General features: G+C 43.1%; 1 protein-coding gene across 1 annotated transcript; it reads left to right on the plus strand.

Moving 5' to 3' along the window:
- The first annotated feature begins 1,921 nt into the window (after positions 1–1,921).
- LOC123092031 (uncharacterized) lies at positions 1,922–17,914 on the plus strand. The gene is made up of 14 exons (XM_044513685.1): positions 1,922–2,177; positions 2,793–2,874; positions 3,929–4,032; positions 4,211–4,337; positions 4,788–4,882; positions 5,158–5,281; positions 5,787–5,867; positions 7,435–7,533; positions 7,630–7,785; positions 14,985–15,039; positions 15,122–15,189; positions 15,422–15,466; positions 16,427–16,594; positions 17,158–17,914. Exons 1-14 carry the CDS (start codon positions 2,140–2,142, stop codon positions 17,620–17,622), a joined length of 1,707 nt encoding a protein of 568 aa, XP_044369620.1. The 5' UTR covers positions 1,922–2,139; the 3' UTR covers positions 17,623–17,914.
- The last annotated feature ends 469 nt before the right edge of the window (positions 17,915–18,383 follow it).

Genomic DNA, 18,383 nt, shown 5'->3' on the forward strand with positions numbered 1-18,383 from the left:
TAGAGAGTTGGTCAGGCAAACTCGTTGGGACCGATTCGCTCACTTCGGTGAGACCGAAGTGTTACGAAAAGGAAACAGTGAATTTGCATTGCAGACTCGGTGGGACCGATTCGCTCATCTCGGTGGGACCAAAACGTTACAAAAAGGAAACATGGAATTTGCAATCCCATCTCGGTGAGACCGAGATCCCTATCGATGAAACTGAAGTGACTAGGGTTTGTGGCAGTGGCTATGTCAAATGAACTCGGTGGCGCTAGATATATCAAATCGGTGGGGACGAGTTTGACTTTTAGGTTTAGGGCTTATGTGAAAATGAGAAAGTGGTTGAGGGTTTTGTAGCATATCACTAAGCATTTTGAGCAAGCAAGCTATTAAGCAACGCCTCACCCCTTTTTAATAGTATTGGCTTTCCTATGGTCTCAATGTGATCTTTGATCAATTAAATAAAAATGTAGAGTCTTGAGCTTGTTGCCAATATGCGTCCTTAGCATTTTGAGGGCTCCACATCTCTAGTCCATGCCATGCCAATTATTGAACTTTCTAAAATGATCATCTTGAAAGAGCATTAGTTCAATGAGCTATATGTTTTTAAGAATTACCAAAACCACCCAGAGATTAGTTGCACTTTCAATAGCACACAAGGTGTTCCTCCGGTATTCGGGAATTGCATAATCTCATAGTCAGAGGAACATGTATAAGTCATGAAGAAAGCCGTAGCAATAAATCTGTAACGATCATAATGCTAAGCTAATGGATGGGTCTTGTCCATCACATCATTCTCTAATGATGTGATCCCGTTTATGAAATGACAACACATGTCTATTGGTTAGGAAACATAACCATATTTGATTAACGAGCTAGTCAAGTATAGGCATACTAGGGACACTATGTATTGTCTATGTATTCACACATGTACTAAGTTTCTGGTTAATACAATTCTAGCATGAATAATAAACATTTATCATGTTATAAGAAAATATAAATAACAACTTTATTATTACCTCTAGGGCATATTTTCTTCACTAGGTGCGGGTGACTATTTATAGCTGGAGCAATCTTGAGGGTGCAATGACCAATCGGGCCTACGGCTCAACCAATGGCCAACCGACATGTTTCTAATGGTCAAAATTTCAATAGCATATAGCAAATTTACTTGAGGAACAAATAAAGCTGACTCCACTTCTAGAGAATTTCTCTCGCAACCATAAGAACTTCATCTCTAGCTGACAAGTAATAACTCATCGCACCCCCTTATACTATATGACTCAAATAGAGATAATGCAACTATGAAAGAAAACTACGCCTCCACTTCGTCTTCATTCTTCTTTCCTGCACTCATTTTCCCTCAAATGCCGCACCTAGTAAATGCTTTTACTCAACAATATTTTGGAGGGTCGTCTCTGGCATGCAATCTCCTTGATAGCTTTAGCATTCTTCTTTGTTGCACACATAATTATCGCATGAGTTTATGGCAAACTCTTTAATTTTCTTCAGGGATCATATTTCTGTGTGTGCACTAAGAAACCCGTTAGTTCCTCTCTGTTTTGTCCAACAATCTCTAAAATATAAGGGGCATAAGACTGCACCAACAAGACATACGAATGGGGAGGATAGATGAAGGAGCGGAACGGGGAACATTAAGTCCTTTTTAGAGAGAAAATAATCATTTTAATTTTTTGATGAGAAAATAATCATTTTAATTGATAAATGTCACTAGTCATGTGTTTCGCGCCATGCCCGGGCTTGGGATTTTGAAACTGCTCTTTGTTGAGCCCAGTCCGAAATATGGCCCGGCCCGGCCTTGGAAATGATCATGTTCATCGGATGAAAAAATAAGAAGAAGAGAGGGTCAAAACTCAAAAACAGCCATCCGGGAACGGAGGAAGGCAAGTACCCCCACTCAAGGCACCCGACTAAATTAATCACCATCAATCAATCAATTAAAAAGCGGTGGGTAGGGGAGGGGAGAAGGGGGGGAGAAATCAGAAGCGATCAGAGGAGAGAGGGAAGGAGGGAGGGAGGGAGGCCAGCGAGCGAGGAGAGAGGGAGAGAGCAGAGTTGCCTGCTTTGCTTCGTGCACCCAATCTCCCTCAACCTCTACCTTTCCCTCTCCCCGGAGATTCTTCTCTCTCTCATCCGATGGACCAGCTGGTGAATTTCATCATCCGCCCGCCCAGGTGAGCTCCCCTGTTCCGTTCCTTCAGCCACCCCACCCCGCCCCACCGTCTCGATTCGGTAGGCGTAGGTTTGGATCTGAGCCGCGCGGGCTTGAGGTGCGTCGGTTCGGCTCGCTGGACTTGCGCGGCCGATTGTGCTCGCCCCCCATACGATTTGCTGTCGTTGAATTGGGGTAGGGTGATTGCTTCACGCGGTCCCTTAATTCCGGTAGATTCGTCATTGACTTTTGGATTACGCTAGTGATATAGATGGCACTAGCAGTTCGGTTCATCAGATTGATGGTGATTAATTTAGGTTACACATATACAAATGAACTTGAGTGGCTGCCTGCCTGCAAATGTTGTGGTGTTGTGCTCACGAAATTGTTACTGTGGCATTTGAACTCTATCCTATGCTTTTTTAAGTAGTGCTTCCATTCCACTTCAGCAAGCTACTCTTCTATTCTCCTAAATACAAAAATTCCTAGATTTCCTATTGCCGAGAGTTAGACAAGTCTGATATGGGGCTACAGTAGATATTCATTAGACGAACATGAGTAGCTATGCTTCTTTAGGTAACTCCCTAACTTGATGGTCATACTCTGTTAACCTATTTGATACATTCTTGCGTTGCAGAGCTGACTACGGTCCAGACGATGATCTACTGGAGCAGGAGTTTATGCTCAAGGGAAGATGGTTTCAGAGGAAGGACCTGGAGGTTATATATGTTTTATATTTCTGTGTTACGGTGATAACACATTAACAGCAACATCAGAAACCTATTTCCTTTGTTCTATTATATTGCTTTTGTATGCGCTATACACATTAGAAAAAACCCTCCATCTTCATTGCCAGAAAAACTCAATACAATCTGTTGGCCTTGTTGTCTGCTAAAAAATCATGAATTGAAACTTGGATTCCATTATCAATGGCATAAAGATATAAATAGCATGGTCGTTCTTTAAGACAGTGTTTAATTTGGAATCATTTAACAAGTGAGGCAGGTTCAGTTTTGAACAATGCAAGTAGGATGCAAGGGATAAACAGGAAATCTGCTAGGCTGATGCCAGATCTGGGCCACTAGATGTGGGTCATTATAGGTAGCCAATGCGTAACAAGTTTGTGGGTGATCTAGGATATATATAATTACATGTAGTTTTCCATTTGAATTTTTTGGTCATATGGTAATAAAGACCACGAAGGGGAGCCTTGGTGCAGCGGTAAAGCTGTTGCTTTGTTACCATGAGGTCACGGGTTTGAGTCCTGGAACAGCCTCTTGCTGAAATCTATGGAAAGGCTGCATACAGGAGACCTCAAGTGGTCGGACCCATCCCTGAACCCTGTGCAAGCCGGAGCTACATGCACCGGGCTGCCCTTCCATGCTATTTTGAATTTTTCAGTTCCAATAAAGAAATTCTTTGTAAAACCCGTTATTTGGCTACCATTTTTCTCTAATTGGCCTATGTGCTTAGATTCTGTGATGTATAAGAAATGTACATGAGATTATAGTATCTATTACAGGTGTGAATTATATCTTATGACATCTTTCCCATCTTTAAGCATTTGTATTGCTGTCTTGTTTGTTGCATTTGTTTTTTCCTGGTGTACTGTAATAATAGTCACACTGAAATTGGCTTGCTAGCATTTTTGTCATTTATCAGATGACATAGATTACACATAATGTACATTGGCTTTCGGTTTGTGCAGGTAAATTTTGCTTTCTTATGTGGCTTGCCATGGTATATATTTGATATGCAGTCTCCTTTTTTCAGGTAGTAAATAGCCAGGGCAAGAAGTTGCAGTGTAGCCACTACATACCTGCTGTGATTCCTGAAGGAACAGCACTTCCTTGTGTTATATACTGTCATGGAAACAGGTAGAGACGTAGAGTATATGTACACATTATCCTTTTGTTTAATAGGCTTGTTTTTCAGTTTTGGCAAAATGCCTTTCCATCTATTACTAATAAAGCACAATTCTAGTCCTTTACATTCTCTAAGATAGTCTATTCTATTTTTGCCAGGATTAATTGAACTGCATTTTTTGTTTTCCAGTGGATGCAGAGCTGATGCTAGTGAAGCCGCCATTATTCTTCTACCATCAAATATTACAGTCTTTACACTGGACTTTTCAGGGTCTGGTCTCTCTGAAGGAGAGCATGTCACCTTGGGCTGGAATGAAGTGAGTTTGCCTTACGCAGATAGAAGATTAAAAAATGACACATGGTTCTGGAACCTTCTGTTTGCTTTATATGTTGTACATGCACAATTAGTTCAGATGCTATTAGGTAAATTGAGAAACAAATAACACATAATAATCTGGTATGCATTTTATGTCTTTGTACAGAAATAGATAATCTTAAAACCTATCATAACAGTGAAATGGATGGTTAGTGAAATCTAAAACTTTGTGCAGAGGATTAATGGCAGTATATCGTTTATAGCAAGACAGTTTTTTTTCCTTCACATTGGACTGAATTGTAAATGTTCCTTTACGCCAGTTGAACCACCTATTCCTTCATCTCATTTTCTGCTCTGGGCCATCAACGCGTCAGTTTTTCTTGAGGCACTTAATTAAATCGTTTTCATTGCTTTCGAAGACATAATGCTGATATCACTTTCTTCTATACAGAAAGAAGATCTGAAAGCTGTTGTTAATTATTTGCGGACAGATGGGAACATATCTTGCATTGCTCTGTGGGGTCGCTCAATGGGTGCGGTCACAAGGTGTGTTCAGTATGTTGAAATGAACTCTCATTTTCTCCCGTAGTGGTCAGAAATTAGTTAATCACGATTCCCTGTTTTTCAGCTTAGTTTGCTTGTATGCCCTATGATATTCCTCTGTAATATTCGGCTTCATGTGCTTGTAGGCTTTAAAATACCCATATGTAATATTGTTGCTTGTATTTGTGTTCTTGTGTGTTTGTGCGGATAGGAACATGTACATACTTAAACACTCTAAATTTTACCTTACTCAGAATGTTTGGACTCTTTTCTTTCAGTCTAATGTATGGAGCGGAGGATCCATCAATTGCTGGAATGGTTCTTGATAGTCCATTCTCTAACCTTGTTGACTTGATGATGGAACTAGTTGATACCTACAAATACCCCTTGCCAAAATTCACGGTAAGCATAATTTGATGATGGGGATTCATCGGTTATCAATTGTTACTAGCAATGTGTATGTGCGGCTGTTGGCCCAGGGAATAGTGGAGTTGATGAGCTTGTGCTTTAGCATGTTGTTTTTGCAAATTTGTTCTCCTACATAACCCACCTTATAGCACCATTTCTATAATTGAACATGGCTACCCAAAGAGCCTAATGGAGCCATTCATGATCTTTTTTATCCAAAAGACTACTTTGTCTGTTGTTTATCAATACAGTTAGTTCCAGTGATGAATGAGCATGAGTCACTTAAAATTTAATTCAAATTACGCATGAGTTCCTGTGCGCTTGCGACTGCCAAGTTACAGAGTTTGTGACCACTGATTTTTGTAATTATAATTCCACATGTGTTGCTTGACTTCTGTTAATTTTATTTGTTCTAGATATGCTCCCACAATTTTGATGCATATTTGCAGATGGTATATCCCATCTTATATATTATGGAGCTTCTGTTTGTTTTGTTTAGGTAAAACTTGCAATACAGCACATGCGGAAGATTGTCAAGAAAAAAGCCAGCTTTGACATCATGGATCTTGATACCATTCAGGTTTATTATTGCCTTGTCTTAAGTTACTGGGGATACTGATATTGTTTGTTCTTATACACATGATGTTATTTGCTATTAGCTGCTTGGAGATTTCACAAGCTTTTTCTTTGTTTTGCTCTTGTAAATAATAGTACAGCTCAGAGAGCTAGATTGGTTTTCACACAGTTTGATCTTATCGACGAGCACAAAGCCGAATAGGAAACTGGGGAAATTATGCGAAGCATTTTCCTTTAGGAAGTAGATGACGGCATAGTTGCCGGATTTGGTGGGACCGGCTTCGAATCCTGATCTAGATCGATCGACCTAGATTAGGGTTCGAGATTGTTGGCTTCGAACAGAATTCGTTGCCAGAGTTGCGATCCTAAGCGAACCAGAAAAATGAAATCACAGGGTGAGCGCCATGGGGAGGCTGGCTGGGAGGGAGAAGGTAGTTGGAGAAAAGATAGATGAAAGATGACGACCATCGTGCCTGGGCTCTCTATCGTCGGTCGTCCATTGCTGTTGCAGCTCCTGGCCACCATACAATATTTTTCTTTGCCTGCTGGTTGCTGGTGAAAGAAGTAGATATGTGTAGCAGCTTAAGGACATGGAGAAGCGGAATAGCTTAGCTATAAGATGTGACGAAGCAGGAGCAAGAACGCAAGCAGCAGACGAATAACGGCGTGAGCAGAGCAAGAATTACAGAAGCAATAGAAGCGCTAGGGTGGAGCTCTTTTTTCCAGAAGAGGAAGTGGAGCTAGGTCACGTGAAGGTTACTAGGCCATAGCTGGGCCTTGTACACCAACAGGCAGGGTGTTTTTATTCAAGTATGAGTATTTTTTTCATCTACGGCATGAGCAGAGCAAGAATTGCAGAAGCAATAGAAGCACTGGGGTGGAGCTCTTTTTTAATTCCAGAAGAGGAAGTGGAGCTAGGTCACGTGAAGGTTACTGGGCCATAACTGGGCCTCATACACCAGCAGCCAGGGTGTTTTTATTCAAGTACTAGTGGTTGGGGCCCGCCATTGCGGGCCGCTTGAGAGGAAGCTATGCGCACCTCACCATCATGTCAAATTTTTAAAAAAATATTCTCGCGTCACGTGGACATCACAACCATCTTAAAAGGAAAAAGAAAAACCCTAGAAAAACTTCTCTCAAAAAAAGTCTCCCTACATAAAAAAAACTCTAAAAAAAACTTTCTCACCGTGACCAACCAGCATGCGCCACATGGCGTAGCTGGTTAGCCACCATTCTAGCGCCTCTTAATGGGTTTAATGAATTGGTTTCCGAATTCGCGAATCAGGGATGTATACCCCCCATCGAACTCGATTATATTAGAAAGTACCGAACCGCGAATCTGGTTACTAAGGATGATGGTTCCTACTCCAATTGCCAACTGCATAGTGCAAGCTTATTGAATGTGATTCTGTACAGTTCGGTCTTATCGACGAACACAAAGCTGAATCGGAAACTGGGAGAGCTATGCGAACTATACTAGGAGATATCCTTTAAAAACTTAAATATGATTCTGTTTTGACAGCATATAGAATTATGGATACATGTTTAGTATCTGACCGTAAACCCTTCAGGTAGCAAAGCGATGTTTTGTTCCTGCTTTGTTTGGACATGCAACTGAGGATGATTTTATACTACCGCATCATTCAGACAAAATTTGTGAAGCATATGTTGTAAGTTTCTACCTCCCCATTCAGCATGAAACATAAATTACTTATTGTCTGTCAAGATAGTAACATATGGTATGGTTTGTCCTAATGTGTCTGCAGGGAGACAAAAACATTATAAAATTTGATGGGGACCACAATTCACCCCGACCACAATTTTACTTTGACTCAATCACAATATTTTTTCATAATGTGCTAAACCCACCTGATGTCCCTGACGATCATTATTTCCTGACACCACATGGTAGCCTTGGTCAGGTACTACAGATTGGTATTCCTCAAGTCTTGAAATGTGTTAATTTTACTTACATAGGTTCTGTATATGTTATTTATCTCTATTGCATAGCCTAAGAGGCATATATATAGGTTCCGTAAATTTTACTTACATAGGTTCCGTAAATTTTGTCTTATTTCAGATGTCAAAAGAGAATGTAAGAGAATATATAATCGCCGTAAAAAATATTTTATGTTATGTAAAATTACAAATGTAAAACATAGTGTAAAATATACATAAAATGCTATTTTTCTTGTCTTATGACCTATATTTTTGTTTTCTTATGTCAAATTTTACGTAGTGAATCACTATGAATGTAACTATTTGTATTTCAAATATAATTTATTTATGGAACGGTCGTAAGATTACCTCGGGTGAAGAATAACTTATTCTGCACCCTGGGTGATGAATAGTAACACTAGGGATTGACTATTCGTCACCCTGGGTGAGGAATGGTTATTCTTCACCCCCCTCTATTTTCATGTCAATGCACCGTAATTTTACGTTCCGTAAATTTTGTCTTATTTCAGACGTCAAAAGAGAATGTAGGAGAATATATAATCGCCGTAAAAAATATTTTATGTTATGTAAAATTACAAATGTAAAACATAGTGTAAAATATACATAAAATGCTATTTTTCTTGTCTTATGACCTACTCCCTCCGTTCGGAATTACTCGTCCAAGAAATGAATGTATCTAGATGTATTTTAGTTGTAGATACATCCATTTTTGTGACAAGTAATTCCGAATGGAGGGAGTATATTTTTGTTTTCTTATGTCAAATTTCAAATATAATTTATTTATGAAACGATTGTAAGATTACCTCGGGTGAAGAATAACTTATTTGCACCCTGGGTATATGAGGGAGTAGGATTTTCTACAATAGCTTGCCACAGAATTGGTTAAGGTTTTTGATGGTGCAAAAGTTCTAAAAAATACTGAAAAAAATACTGAACCAACACACCTATAATATAACATGATCCAAGGGAGGGATTGAAAAAATATGACTGCATGTGTTCAGCTTGTTTTTTTCACTGAGGACACATAAATGCATATTTTCGCAATCACACCGTTGGATCATCTTATTATATTAGAGTGAGGCCCCCCTATTTATTTTAAATTTTTTACTAACTTTTAAGCTGTTAAATGTTTAGCAAGCCTTAACTAGTTCTGTGGCAAGCTATGATAGACACGATTTTACCTATATAGGATTTTCTAAAATATATATAGTAACGCTAAACTAAGCGTGAGTGTAGAATAGCTTATTCTACACCCCAGGAACGATACATACAAAATATAGTAACATACTATAAAAAAAGTAATTTTTGTCAAATAGTAGTAAATTACAAACTTGGGTAGTACAAACTATTTTCCGAATTACTACATTTTATATGTTGTTTTACTAGATTTTGTATGTAGCGTTACTAGGGGTGTAGAATAAGCTATTCTACACACACACACACAAGACTTGGGGTACAAGGAAAGAGACATAGACTAATAAGGACTCCTAGACCAATACTAATACTCCTTACCCCCCCCCCCCCCCTAGAGTGTTGTCGTACCATGAAAAGTTCTCCTGTAGAGTCAAGCCAAAGGGGATGACGAGAAGACACCACATCAGTAGAAGATACAAGAGACATAAGAGAAGATGGGTTATCAAAATAAGATGGCACATCAAGCATTGTTTATAAGGCGTTAAAGCGACCTAAGGCGAGCGCCACCTGCTCTGACGCCCAAAGCGAGCATATTTCTAAGGCGCTGCTAGGGCGCCTTATCACGTAAGCGACGCTTAAGCGTCTAAAGCATGACACTTTATAAACAATGACATCAAGCGAATGAAGCATTGCGCACAAAATCATAGCCCAAGAAAACCGGAGGCGAAAGAAGCTCGATGGCAAGAGAATGAGCGTAGATCAGCAGTGCAAAAAAGAGGCCATGAAATTCCTACAGAAAACCACAAGGACTACGTAGGCCACTAAAGTTGTATAGAAGGACAAGAACCTGAAAAATAAGGCTGACATATAAAGATTTGGTTGACTCGCTGTGATCGGGCATTCACTGTGACCGGGCATTGACCCGTGGTAGCAATGTGACGGTTAGCAAGTACGCCCGTACATGGGATTGCATTATGCAAGCATCTCCAATGAATATTTTCTACTTTAGAGCATCTCTAGCAAATCCCACAACCTGCCGTCCTACAAATTTCGTTTACAGTATCCGTGAACGAAATTTGCGGTACGGCGGATGCCGGGACAGAACAAATTCCACAAACAAACTGAAACGCATATGAATATTCAAACTAGCATTCACACCACTTAACAACACCGGAGTTCATACTTAAAACATAGTTTGTACTTAAACAACACCGGAGTTCATACTAGCATAAAATGGAAATTAAACTAGATCTACTCGTTCATCACCATCACCGGACTTACCGACGCCAAAGTGGTGCTCTGTGAGGGAGTTGGAGAGCACGAAGGCGAGGTCATACTCCTTCAACGCCGGCACCCGCGCCATTGCAGCTTTGTCTCCTGCGGGGGCCGCCTCCTTCGCCTCGAACCATGCAACCTTCGTTGCCCGGAGACGCTTGAGCGCGGGGGAGAAGATGCAGTCGAGCCTGTTGAAGTTGGTCCATGTCGTGCTCTGGTGCCGCGGGAGCAGCACTGGGCGCCGCGCCTGCTCCCTGCGGCACACCATTAGCGGACGGAGGGAGGAGCTCCCGGCCCCAGCGCTGTTGCGGCGCTTGCGAGGCAGCTCGCCGTCGCGGCCGCCAAGCCCCCCCTCGGCCACCCCTCGCGCCACACGCACACGACACCGGGGCTCTATTCCGGTGGCTATGCTCGCCTCAAAATTATGCTGGAGGGAAGGCGATTTGTCGGCGGAGAAGTGGAAATACGGCGAAGGATAAGAGCATCTCTAGCAGGCACCTTAAAACGTGGACCTGTAAACTGAGTTTACAGTTCGCAGAATGCGTCGGATATGGGCCGAAAACAGCAGCGGCAGAACAAAAACGTCAAATGAACCTATAAATTTTGAAATCTGAACTTCGAGGGAGAAATCAAACTACTTCAGTAGAACTAGCAGCGTTCATAGTACTTGATCATCATACATATATCATACATAGCATTTTTATACAAAGTAGATCGGAGGAGCGGCGGCCACCGTAGACCCTACTGCCAAAATTTGCCTCATCGGAGCCATCTGGGTGGGGTGGCGGAGGAGTTCAGCTGTCGTCGGAGGAGACGAGGTTGACGTAGATTTTGTCGCGCCATCCCTCGAGGTTGGCGTTGAAGTCCTGCGCCTTGGCGAGCCCCTGCTCGAGGAGGACGACGTCGAGCTCGCCTAAAGTTCGACGGCATTGCTCCATCTCCTCCCGCGCACTGCGCGCGACGATGGCCCGCTCGAAGATGTCCGCCTTGGCCGGGGGGAGGGGGGGGGGAGGAAATCCTCCGGCCGGATGACGCCACCGCCTGGCCGCATTGGCTCCTCCGGCTCCCCTTCACCGCGCGAAGCAGCGGGAGCTCCTCTGGCTCCCTTTTCACCGGCATGAGGAGCGGCGTACGGGAGCTCGACCCCCTGGCGGAGCTGCCCGCAGCCGAGGAGCTGCTCGCGCCGGAGGACAAACGAGCCTGCTTGCGGTCGTACTCTTTTGTCTTGCGGCGGGGGAGCGGCGGCGGATTTAGCTCACCGGTGGCGAGAAATGGGAGAGGGGATTGGGGAATCGCAACGGTGGGGGGATAGGGTTTCGCCCCGTATAGTCGCCGCAAACTCGTAGATATACAGCGTGAGGGAGCGCGTGGGAAGGTGCGGTTTGCGGGCCACCGTAAAATCTTTCATGGGCCGGGCGACTATACGGGCTCTGATCTGGCCCAAAAAAGGGGCCAAACCCGCATAGTCGCCGGGATTTTACAGTTTTCGTGTTTTTAAGGAGTTTGCTAGAGATGTTCCAAGGGAAAAGGAGGACACAAACCCTAAAACAGCCTAGCGCTGGTATGTATTGCGGACTCGGGGGCGGTTTACGGGCCTCCCGTAAAACTTTTATGGGCCAGGCCGTTTTTACCGGACCTGTTCAGGCCGGGTTTTTGGAGCGTCCCATAAATCTGCCAAAAAAACCCGGTTCGGCGAGCTTTTATAGGAGTTGCTAGAGTTGCTCACCGGGCTGCGTTTTTCCGATGGATTTACGGGACGCTCCAGAAAACAGGCCCGAACAGGTCCGGTAAAAATGGCCCGGCCTGTAAATTTTTTATGGGAGGCCTGTAAACCGCATTTCTACTTCTCCGGCGACAAATCGCCTTCCCGCCGGCATCGTTTTGCGGCGAGCGTAGCCACCGGAACCGAGCCGCGATGTCGTGCGCGGGTGGCGGGAGGGGTGGCTGAGGCGGGCTCGGCAGCGAGCTGCCTCACAAGCGCCACAACGACGCTGAGGCCGGGAGCTCCTCCCTCCGCCCGCAGGTGGAGTGGCGCAGGGAACATGCGCGGCGTCCGCGCGGAGCACGGGCATGGACCAAATTTGACAGGCTCGACCGCATCTTGTCCCCCGAGCTCAAGCGTCTCCGGGCGGCGGAGGTTGCGTGGTCCGAGGCGAAGGAGGCGTCCGCCGCCGGGGACGAAGCTGCAACAGCGCGGGTGCCGGCGTTGGAGGAGGAGTATGACCTCGCCTTCGTGTTCTCCAACTCCCTCATGGAGCTCGGTAAGTCCGGTGATGGTATGACGGTTAGATCTAGTTTAATTTCCGTTTATGCTAGTATGAACTATGTTTTAAGTATAAACTACGGTGTTGTTTAAGTATGAACTATGTTTTAAGTATGAACTCGGGTGATGTTTTAGTATGAACTATGTTTTAAAGTATGAACTCCGGTGATGTTTTAAAGTGGCGCGAACTGCTAGTTTGAATATGCAGTATGTGTTTCAGTTTGTTTGCGGGATCTGCTAGAGATGTTCTTACCTGGCATTTTCATATTCCACAGAATTTTCCAAACCGGATGCGGCGTAGAAATACCTAGTCCACCCAGGTCAAGATGGGAATGGGCCGGGTCGGCCCGCTGGGTCACTGACCCGGCCCAAAAGATTGAGGCCAATGGGCCAAGTGGGTTGGCCCTAAATGATATACGGGTCAGTGGAGCCGGCACCGTGCGACCCAATGGGTCAGATGGGTCGACCCAGCAAATCGCTATGCGTAGTCGCTGCCGCCCGCCCCCGAGCATCTCTGTCATTGCCAGCTGCCCCGCATCTCTGCTGCTGCCGGCGTTCCTCCTGCTCCTTGTGCACCTCCCGGTCGCCGTCGTATTGCTCTACGTCTCACGGTACTGGTCGCCCGTCAAGCTCGCCATCCCACTGTCCCGGTCGCCGTTCCGTTCCTCTCCGACTTGTCCAGCTCGTCATCCCGGTGGCCTTCCTGGTCTCCGGATTGTGCTCACTCTTGCCTGCTTCCTCCCCTTCCCAGTGCAAGTGCAAGCCAAGCACACGTGAGACTAGATTGCCCCGTTTTGGTTATTGGTCAGTGCATATATGTGTAGATTCTGTAGGAGTTTCAGTTTAGTAGATTCTGTAAAGTACTGTACAAGTTTCAGTGCGTAAATAAGGATTCTGGAGTTTCAGTGCGTACAAGGATTCTGCACAGGTGAGACTACTATAGCTTCAGTGTAGATTCTGTAGTAGTTTCAGTGTTGGTTGTGCAATAGTTCCGCTGCGTATGTCTATAGGAGTTTTTGTCAATCTCCTAGACTGCATACATGGAATTTTTGGGTCCTGGTACAGACTACTCCTTTCATGCAGCTTGGTGTACCATAGACATTTTTTCAGCAGAAATAAGTGTGAATTCACTGAATTTTGGGTCAGCCTTATGTACCCAATGGGTCAGTGAAGCCACGATTTTTGGATGAAATGGGCCGACCCATGGCCTCACATATTGACCTTGGGGCCACGGGGCAAGGTCCAAGGCCAGGTCCGGGTCGGCCCATTCCCATCTTGACACCCAGGGTGGGTTTTGACTCAAGTAAGAACGTACACTGAAGAGGCCGAGCTTTGTTAGGTGCCAAGCAACAAAGTCATCTGTCTCATGTATATAGGGATTTGTAGTATACGTTCTGCATCGATATGTCAAAAATTGTCAATGATAAGTGGCTCATCCCATCCTTCTGTGACCGGATCTAGGAGCTCATTAACTCTTGTCAGCACCCTGTTACCCCACAGTGTGATTATTTTCCTTGAAAAACTATTTGGGACCCAGCAATCTTCCCAAATATTAATTTTCATGCCATTGCCAACTCTCCAAATACACCCTTTTTTGAATGTCTGAATTCCTGCCCAGATGCTCTGCAAGACATAAGATGATCCTTTCTTGAGCTGACAGTTAAGATATCTCCAGAAGGGTAATATTTAGACCTCAAAACCCTAGCACATAGGAATTCATAATTATCAATCAGCCTCCAACACTGCTTCGCAAGCATAGATGCGACTTATCTCTATTGCATAGCGCAAGGGTCATATATATATACTCCCTCTGTTCCATATTAAGTGTCGCTGATTCAGTACAACTTTGTATTAAATCATTGTACTAAATCAGCGATACTTAATATGGAACGGAGGGAGTATTATACAAGACTTGGGGCACAAGGAAAGAGACATATCCTAACAAGGACTCCTATACCAATACTAATACTAAACAGTTAACACTGTACATGGTCACTGGGATACAGAACATGATGTAGAGTATGGAGTGGGTTCCAACAATCTTCCCAAATATTAATTTTCATGCCATTGCCAACTCTCCAAATACACCCTTTTCTGAATGTTTGAATTCCTGCCCAGATGCTCTGCCTGACATAAGATCATCCTTTCTTGAGCTGAGCTGACAGTTTGAGATATCTCCAGAAGGGTAATATTTAGACCTCAAAACCCTAGCACATAGGGATTCATAATTATCAATCAGCCTCTAACACTGCTTCGCAAGCATAGATGCACCAATCTCTATTGCATAGCGCAAGGTCATATATATATACTCCCTCCGTTCCATATTAATTGTCCATATTAATTGTCGCTGATTTAGTACAACTTTGTGTTAAATCAGCGACACTTAATATGGAACGGAGGGAGTATTATACAAAGGCTTGGGGTACAAGGAAAGAGACATAGCCTAATAAGGACTCCTATACCAATACTAATACTCCTAACACCGTACAGGGTCACTGGGATACAGAACATGATATAGAGTATAGAATTGCTCAATCACCAACAGGTATGATTTGCAAACCTTGACACTCACATAATTGGCGCATCATTCATGGTACGTAACATCTGTGATATTTGCTCTGGGGCAGCCCCTTCAACTACGACAGAAGATGCCATTGCACAGTTGCGTTCTAGAAGGCTCATGAGCAGAATGGAGGTGGGTGTTTCAGTTAGTTGACATTCTGAACAATTCTGCAATTCTGCTGTGTCATTGTGATTGGTGTTCTAATTTATTGGTTCTCGTTCTTGCTCTTATTATCCTCTGATGGAAGCATAATAGCAAGAATAAAGTTATCTTAGTAGCAATCCAATTGTTGTGAAACATTTTACAGTGTTCGAACCAGCAGGGAGCAGCAAACTCAGCTTTGTTTTCTTTTGATCATTTGCAGGTCCCATCTGGAACCGCCACAGAAGGCAGGGCCGACATAACTGAGGTGTTATTTTATGCTATTTCCACCTCTTAGGATTATATTTTATGTCTTCCGTAACACCAAATTCTTTTACCTTACCTAATTGGCTGATTTTCCCCGGCCTCCAAAAAGCTTGGCATAGAATGCCGATATAGGTTTTATTATAGAAATATTTGGTCTATTTGATTGGTCATGTTTAGAGTACCTTGCACCTTATAGGTGAGGATTGTTCCAAATACATCACCTACAAAATCCCAAATTGTTTGTAATTTTCTCCCTCACTCTCTGCTCTATGTGTCATTTTTGTGTTGATTGGCTCTTTGATACAGTTGCAGCGATTCTTGCACGTGATCTTAAGACGTTTTGCGGTATGAAATTTGAATCTAATAATGGTTGTTAGGCAACCTTGATATGTAATTTAAAGTATAATATACTCCCTCCATCCGGAATTACTTGTCGCGGAAATGGATCAAAATGGATGTATTTAGAACTAGAATACGTCTAGATACATCCATTTCTCTGACAAGTATTTCCGGACGGAGGGAGTATGATTTTAGGTATCTTTTTGTTTAGAATCGTCAGTGTATTTATAATTGATTTCAGAGCCTGTTGGGCACTTAAGAGAATGAGCATAGCAAATACTTCTGGTTAAGTGAAAATGTGTGAGGATTAGCAATACACTAATCCGTGGTGGTACTTGAATATTTTCTTGATGTGTTGCATGATTGGTTTTTTGCACTTTAATCATCGGTACAATGTGTGTTCATGAACAATTGGTGGCTGTAACATGAACTCAAAAGTCTCATGTTGCAAGTAGATTAGCCTGACAAAATAGGCCTCTTCCGATGGTATATAACACTGTTGAGTTTTGGAGGGAATGCTTTGGTTTGTATGTGTGAAATGTTGATCTTTTACCAACCTTGCAGAAGATTACACTCATCAAGCATCACCACTCAGATTTACTTCTACTTGCTGTTTGAACAGGTATTGGATAGTGATGTTGGCCCCTCCTCATCTAGTGCATCTACTGTGACTCCTCCCAATGGCCGTAATGGAAGGATGCTCACTCCAACCTCTGATGATGGCGAGTATGTGGAGTATTCATTTGATAACATATCAGATATGCCTTACACCGAGGAAGATGAAGATAGAGTAAGTTATACCGTAACACTCTTTGGGGTTGTCGCTTTGCTTTCATATTTGAGGAGTTTGTAGTTTCTTAATGCCTCTATAGAGTTCAACACACAAAAGCATTCCAAAACGTGTAATAGGGGTGGTGAGAAAAAAGGGAGGATCTAGAACTATGTTCCTGGCCTCCTGGGTCTCAGCTAGAGTGCAGAGTAGTCAAGTTGGAGTAGAAGCTGGTGTTGGGAGATATGAAGGTTATGCCTGATATGGATGATTGATTTGTAAAAAGCTTGTTTTTTCTGTATCTGAAGCTACTGTTGATACTCACTCCCTAATCACTATTTAAACTATGAAAATAAATGTCTCAACAAGGATTTCTGGTGCAAACTGATTTTTGAAATGAGCATGTCAACTAAGTCCCCGTTCTGTTTCTATGTTAATGGACGTTCTAGGAATTATCATGGTGTAGGCTGATCTGTCCTGAATGCGTATATACTACTCCCTCGGAGGGAGTACTTCCTAGCCTACCTTTCCACGTTTCTAACCGTACCAGTGGTTAATCTCTATTCTGCTGTGTCTAAACGCAGATGCTGATGCAAGCAATTCTCGAGTCCCTGAAGGATTTAGACAAGTCAAATACAAAGAACACTCAATCAGCTGTATCTGATGTTGCTTCCAAAGAAAATAGTGTAGCACCTGATGTAGTGGCATTGGAGACAGATGCATCCTCCATCTCTGTGCGTGGTGCTGATGCTCCTGGTAAGGATGTAGCAGCCTGTAACAGTGTAGCAAAGGCGTCTAGTCTGCAAAGTGCAGATCGCTGCACTGTAAATGATGCTGTTTCTGCTAATGTTTCTGGCGCATCAGAATCCAACGGCTCAACTCAGGTCATCGAAGGAAAATATGGCTCGGCAGAATCCCAGAAACTCACCCAGAACCCCAATGGAGAGGATGGCACAAGAGCAACACTTGTAGTCCAGAAGAGCCGGACTGGCAGCCTGATTGATGGATTGACACAAAAATGGGGTTCCTTCTTCAAGAACAATGACTGAGGCAAGCAAGATATAGAGTGACATGCGTTGACGCTACACGTTTGCGTGTTAATATAGCCCATAGGTTGCCGCTGGCTTTTGGTTAGCCTGTAAATTGGAAAAAGGAAATGCAATATTGTGCAAGACTCGTTTTAGTGTGTTGGTGGTGTATATATAGAACTAGAGAAAGGTAGGATCCCATTGATTGTATATCATGTCTCAACACTTAGCGTTGTGAATTGGTAGGTGCGTATTTGTTGGGAAAATAAAAATATGCTGTTAATGTAATGCAGGGAAATCATGTTATTTGTTATTTGTTTCATTTGTGAAAAAGGAATACACCCAACTCATAGTACCGGCTTTAACACATACCTCTTTCTTTACAAGTTGAACTTAAAAGGAGTAAAGTTTGTCGAGATGGTTTGTAGAAAAGAAGCAATATTCTATGATGCTAATTGCTTGGGACAGATTGTTGCTGCCGATAGAAGTGATAATTTTCAATTCTTGGTTGATAGTGTTAAAGAGTTCGCTTGGTTGAAAAGGAAAAAGAAATTGTCCACGGGTGGAAAGAAATGCTTCTTGGTACGATCATATGCGATAAAACAAATCTACAAACCGATCACGCGATGATGCAGATCAAAGAGGAAAGGGTTTTAGGGATATCCACTGCTTTAATCTATCTTTGTTAGCAAAGCAATCATGGCGATAGTAGAGAACCTTGATTCTCTCTGTGCTACTGTGTTGCGTGCAAGGTATTTGTCATCCCGGACCAAACCCTAGCC

Source organism: Triticum aestivum, chromosome 4B (assembly GCF_018294505.1).
Source record: "Triticum aestivum cultivar Chinese Spring chromosome 4B, IWGSC CS RefSeq v2.1, whole genome shotgun sequence".
Taxonomy (NCBI): Eukaryota; Viridiplantae; Streptophyta; class Magnoliopsida; order Poales; family Poaceae; genus Triticum; species Triticum aestivum.